General features: G+C 61.1%; 1 protein-coding gene across 10 annotated transcripts in view; it reads left to right on the top strand.

Moving 5' to 3' along the window:
* The first annotated feature begins 3,301 nt into the window (after positions 1–3,301).
* The window catches only part of CTBP2 (C-terminal binding protein 2), a 157,610-nt gene continuing 154,911 nt past the window's right edge, over positions 3,302–6,000 (top strand). For 6 of the 10 annotated variants that reach the window (XM_064595429.1, XM_054508455.2, XM_054508457.2 and 3 more), the window contains exon 1: positions 3,996–4,136. Coding sequence is in view for 1 of the 10 variants with exons in the window: in XM_064595425.1 (XP_064451495.1) it covers positions 3,317–3,622; positions 3,932–4,136 (511 nt within the window). In the remaining 9 variants the exon portion in view is untranslated. Of the gene's footprint in view, positions 3,623–3,931; positions 4,137–6,000 lie in introns of those variants that run through there. The other 4 variants (XM_064595425.1, XM_064595431.1, XM_045879043.3 and 1 more) reach the window with 4 other exon arrangements.

Genomic DNA, 6,000 nt, shown 5'->3' with positions numbered 1-6,000 from the left:
CTGTGGCTTTAAGCACATTCACAATGTTTCGTAAGCCACCGCCATCACCGTTTCTAGAACTTTTTCAGCACTCCAAACAGAAACTCTGTGCCCATTATACAATAACTCCCCCTTCTCCCTCCCCCCAGCCCTTGGTAATCTCCATTCTACTGTCTCTGTGAATTTGCCTATTCTAGATAGCTCGTATAAGTGGCATAATATAATATTTGTCCTTTTGTCCTCTGGTTTATTTCCCTTAGCATAATGTCCTCAAGGTTCATCCCTATGAGAGCAGGTATCAGAACTTCATTCCTTTTGAAGACTTAATAATATTCCATTTCACATATATATCCATATTTTGTTTATCCATTCATTCTTGGATGGACATTTGAGTTATTCACACCTTTTGGCTATTGTGAATAATTCTATGAACATTGGTGTTCAATTTTTTTTTTTTAAGATTTTATTTATTTATTTATTTGGCAGAGAGAGACACAGCGAGAGAGGGAACACAAGCAGGGGGAGTGGGAGAGGGAGAAGCAGGCTTCCCGCGGAGCAAGGAGCCGAATGCGGGGCTCAATCCCAGGACCCTGGGATCATGACCTGAGCCGAAGGCAGACGCTTAACGACTGAGCCACCCAGGCTCCCCCAATTTTTTTTGAGACCTTTTCATTCTTTTGGGGAAACACCTAAAATTGGAATTACTGGATCATATAGTAAATCTACGTTACTTTTTGAGAAACTACCACGCTGTTTTCCATAGTGCGCACACCAATTTACGTTCCTGCCAGCAGTGCATATGTTTACTCATTTCTCCACATCTTTACCAACACTTGTTATTATGGTTTATAATAGCCATCCCTATGGACGTGAAGTGGTATATACTGTGGTTTTGATTAGCATTTCCCAGATGATTAGTGATGCTGAGCATCTTTTCATGGGCTCATTGGGCATTTGTATATCGTCCTTTAAGAAGTGTCTGTTCAAGGAATGCCTGGGTGGCTCAGTTGGTTAAGTATCTGCCTTTGGCTCAGGTCATGATCCTGGGGGCCTGGGATCCCCCATTGGGGCTCCTTGTTCAGTTGCGAGCTGGCTTCTCCCTCTGCCGGCCACTCCCCCTGTTTGTCTCTCTCTGACAAATAAAATCTTAAAAATAAAAAAAATGTCTGTTCAAGTCTTTGCCCATTTTTGAATTGGGCTGGGTTTTTGGTTTGTTTTTTGGAACATTAAAAAAACAATTGGAGTTTGAAATAATTCACATGCTGGGGTTAAATGGGTTTAATATTTTAAAATACAGGGTGTCAAATTGAAATGAAAAATAATTTTTGTCTCTGAGAATGCCTTCTTTTTAAACACTCTCCAAACAAGAAGAGTGAGGTCGAATTCCTAAATTAATCGCATTCCTGTTAGACAAGAAAACGAACAAGTGATAGGAAAAACCAGCTGACTTTTTGTGGTTTCTGGGAGAGAAGAGATGGCCACTCAGAACCAATGATCATCTGTGAAATAAGGAAGCATTTGTGCTTTAGTTACGGTTATTTACAGTTTATGCCTAAGAAACAAAGTCACCTGCCAGCAGCCCAGTAGCCTGGGGGTGGGCGGGTCGAATCGCCCAGAACTATCCTAGGCCCCATGACCTTGAGGCAACACTGCTGAGGGGAGGAGGGCCCTGACGATGTTTGTGACGATTTGGGGTCGCCAGAAGATGGAGACAACTGGGAGGGCACGTCTGGGAGTTTTTCCGACAGAACCACAGACCCAAGAGCCACGTAGCTGGGCTGGCCCGGCCTATTCAGGCCGTGTGATAAACATCTTAGTTACTGAGCTAGCGGGTGTGAAATGCCTGGGCCATCACTGTGGGAGGTCTTCCATCGAGTTTTAAAACCTACTGTTTGATGATGAATCATTAGAAGTCAAGCGCCCCCCCACCCCCCACCCCGCATGGCCGGCCGCACTTGGCACGTCTGGGTGCACTTTAGCAAACCAGCAGTGAGCACCTCTCCCCTGCTGCGGGCCGGAGCAGGAGTTTTTAAAAATTGTGAATAGACGGACAGGCCTAGAGCAGCTCCCTTCGGGATGCAGGAAGGGTTCCGCGGCTCCGCGGCCCTTCCTCTGGCCTGCAGGCCCTACCTGACGTTTCCTCGGCTCCGTGGGGTGTGGTGCCCTGCCGGGCCGCCGGAGTCCAACCCGAGCGTCTGGGCTTCCAGAACGGTCATGCCTGCGGCCTGCAGAGGCCCGACCTCACACCCCTCCTCATGCCTTTCCTGCTCAACATCTCAATCCAGTTCCTAACATCTCAATATAGTTTTAAAACACCGACACTGGGGGCTCCGTTCAACCTCCACGGGGCTCTTGGACGGCGCGCGGCGACCTCGGGGAAGTGAGAGGAGTTCGAGGGGCTCTGGGGCGCAGGGGGAAGAGCCTTCCCCGTCCGTGGCCGCCGACTCCCTTCGCAAACAGGGCTCCAACGCCTCAGGTCACGGGCACTGAATTTAATCCAGGTGCGGCCGGCGCGCGGCCTGATCCCTAGCTTTGGTGTCCAGACTGTAACCTCGCGGCGTCGGGGCGCCGCGCAAGCCCAGGACCCCTACCCTCGGGCCCCCCAGGCCGCCGCGCGTCTCCGCCCCGCGAGGCCGGGAGCTCCCACCCAAAGCAAGGCTTTTAAAAATAGCCCCGGCGAGATCCAGGCAACAGGAAGGAACATTTTTTTTTTTTTAATGTGTAAAAAATGTTTTGCTTCTTGTAGGGAACACAACCGCTGCAAGTTCCAGCACACAGGGCCCCTCCCGCGCACCCACAGCCATCGCCGCCTCTCCGGCAAGGCGCGGGCACCGTCTCCCGGATCCGGATTTGGGGAGCGCAAGTGCCCCCTGTGGCCGGCCCGCGCCTGACCCCGCGGGCCCGAGAAGGCAGAAGCAGCCGGCGCGCGGCCCAGGAGGAAGTTGGAGCCGCGGGGCCGGGAAGGGGGCAGGTCGGCGCCGCGGGCCAGGCGGGGGCCCGATGGGGCCAGGGCCACCCCGGGGCGCTGCGCCCAGGCCGGCCTGGGCTCGCGTCCCCCCACGTGGCCGGCCGCCCGGGGCCCCACGTGGAAGGCGCGGAGGAAGAAGGGGAGCGGAGGGAGGGCCCGACTCCCGGCCGCCGTGGCGGGACCCCCGCCCCCGCCGCCGAGGCCCCAGCGCTTCGCGAGGGCCTCCCGGGCGGGGCCGGGCCGGGGAGCGCCCGCCGCGCCCGGCCCCCTCGGCCGCCAGCCGCGCCTGTGTGCACTTTCGCGGAGCCACTAATCCCCCGAGAGAGCCGATTTGTAGTGAGGAGTATCTGTAGGGGGCGAGGCCGGCCCATGTGGGGTTGTGTCATTGGTTTGCAAAGAGAGACCCCGCCTTTACCCAAAAAAAAAAAAAAAAAAAAAAAGGAGCGAGGAGTGAGCGAGCGGCGACCCTCACCTCGCCTCCCGCCTCGCTCCTGCGCAGCCGGCGGGCACCGGGCGACGCGGCCGGCGCCGCTTCTTTCCCTTTCCCTTTCTCTCCCTTTTCCGCCTCCTTCCCCGGAGGAGAAAACAAATAAAGAAGAGCAAATAGCCGGGAGGCGCAAGGCATCCAGGACGCTCCCTCCCCCGATCCAAGTTGGAATTAGCATCCTCTTGGGGGTGAGCGCGGCGCGGGGCGAGCGCGGGCCGGGGACCCCCAGCGCAGCCCCCTCCCGGCCAGTCGGCGCGGGGCTGGGACTGGGGTGGGGAGGCTCGGGAGCCGGGTGGGCGGAGGAAGGGGGTGGGGTGGGTGGGGAAGTAGGAAGAGGCTCGGCGGCGAGGGGAGGAGGAGGAAGGGAAGGGGAGGGGTAGGGTGGGGAGGGGAGGGGAGAGACAGGGAGGGGAGGGAAGGGCGGGAGGGGGAGGGGCGGGGAGCTGGAGAGATTAAGTTTTTGTGTGTGTGTCCCTGTGTGCGTGTGTCATTTTAAGGTGGCCCGGGAGCGGCCCAGAGAAGCCGGCGGCGGCCCGAGGAGCGAGGGACCGAGCCGGGAGCCATGCCGCGCTGAGGGGGGGCCGCACAGCCGCCGCCACCGCCACCGCCGCCGGGTGGGGTGGGAGGGGCGGGAGCCGCCGCCGCCGCCGCCGCCTCCCGGGTGGGCGCCCTTCGCCGTGGACGCCGGCGGCCCGGGACGAGGTAAGAGGGGCCCCGGGGGAGGGCTGGGGCCGCTGCCGCCCCCGCCTCACCTGCGGCCGCGGGCTGGGGGCGCCGCGCCCGCGCCTCACTGCGCCACTCGCCGTGTTGGGGGGGGAGGAGGAGGGCGAAGGACACGGAGCCGGCATCCGAGGACATCTTTGGTCTGCGCCCCCGTGTCCCCGCTTGGCGCCCGGGGGTGGGAGCCGGCCTGGAGGTCCTTGCCTGCCACCCCCCGCCGCCGATCGCGCCCGCCGGTTGCCGTTTGTGCCAGGATTTTTGTTGTTGTGATGAGAGTTGATGAATGCGAAGTAGGCGGTCACCTTCCTTCCCATCAGGATTGGTAAAAAAAAAAAAAAAGAAAAAAGAAAAAAGAAATCCCGAGCGCGGCGGCGTCCGGAGGGCAGCGGCGGCGGCGGCGTCTCGGCGACGGTTTCCTAGGCGCCCCCGGCTCCTGCTCCCCGAGGCCGGTGGGTGCGCGCGCGGGGGCCGCCCGCGACCCAGGCCGAGCGCGCGGCGCGCCGCGGGGACAATACGGCCGGCTCCCCCGGGACAGGGAGTCCGAGCGCGCGGGGCCTTAGGCTTGCGGGGCGGGGTGGGGGGAGAGCGGGGGTCCGCGGGGAAACCGGGGCGCGCGCGGCTCAGGGCCCCAGGGGAGCGGCCCCTGCTGGCCGGGGATCCCGCGCGGCGCCCCGGGAGCGCAAGTGGAAGAAGGGAAAGGAGGCGAAGTGGAACCCTTTTGTTTTGCCGGCCCCGCATTGTTGGCTCCTCCGGGCAGCCCGGGCCACATCTGCCGCCGCCGCCGCCGCCACTGCCGCGCCGGGCTGGGCCCGCCAAAGTCGCAGCGGGGCGGGGGCCCGGGGCTGGCCGGGCGGCGGGCGCGGGCGGGGGCCCAGCGGGCCGGGCATTTCCTCTGCCCGTCCGCGCTCCCGCGGGCACCACTTCCTCCTCGCCCGCCGCCGCCGCCGCCGCCGCCGCCGCCGCGAACCCGGTCTGCCCGCCTCCCCCTCCCGGGCTGCACTTTTCGGGTGGGGCGAACCAAAAAGAAAAAGTTTCGCAGGAGGGGCTGGCGAGGGCGCGCCCCGGGCGGCGGGGACCCGGCGCGGCGTAGCGACAGCCGGGCCGCCGCGGTCGCCTCTTCCTCCTCGTCCTCTGCGGCGCAGGACTGACCCGCGAGGCCGAAGGGAAGCGCCTTTCTTTCTCTCCCTCGCGCTCTGCCCAGCGCTCCGGGGCAAGTTGGGCAGAGGCGCGCGGCAGCCGGGCGCGCCGGGGCCTTTCTCCGGCGGGAGGCCCGCGGCGTAGCTGCTTGCCCGCAGCCCACGCAGCGTCCTGGGGCTCGGAGGCCGCGGGCCCGGGAGCTCGGCGCGGTCACCGCCGGCCGCGGCGAGACACATACGCGCGCACACACCCTCCGGTGGCTCGCTCTCGGCCGCGGCGGATGGTCACGGACCCTGAGTGTGCGTGTGCGAGCGAGTGTGTGGGTGGCCCCCCCGCCGGCCCCGAATACTTTTCCCGGAGGCAGCCCCAAGCAGCAGCTGGCTCCAGGGGTCCCCATGTTTAGTATTTTACAGGGGAAAGGAGGAATTTTTCGTAGAAAGCCGCGCTCGCTCTGCGTCCTTGCGGTGGCCTACGTCGTCATGCCGGACTCACTTGCCCTCTCCAGGGTAAACAGATCTTTCTGGATTTTTTTCCCACCTTTTTTCTCCAAAGATTGGAGATCAGGTTAAGTTCTTCGAGAGTCAGATATGAGTGGCTTGAAGGGTAGACCAGAGAATTGTATCCTATAAATATGCATTGGGAATTTAAAATGCTAAGTGCCTTATTTGCAATTCTGTTGGATATTCTAGAGACTGGTATATTTTTATCT

Source organism: Mirounga angustirostris, unplaced genomic scaffold, assembly GCF_029215605.1.
Source record: "Mirounga angustirostris isolate CCGP_5_RB_7025 unplaced genomic scaffold, mMirAng1.0.hap1 SCAF_6, whole genome shotgun sequence".
NCBI classification, from domain to species: domain Eukaryota; kingdom Metazoa; phylum Chordata; class Mammalia; order Carnivora; family Phocidae; genus Mirounga; species Mirounga angustirostris.
This window is presented reverse-complemented; position numbering and strand designations above follow the sequence as displayed.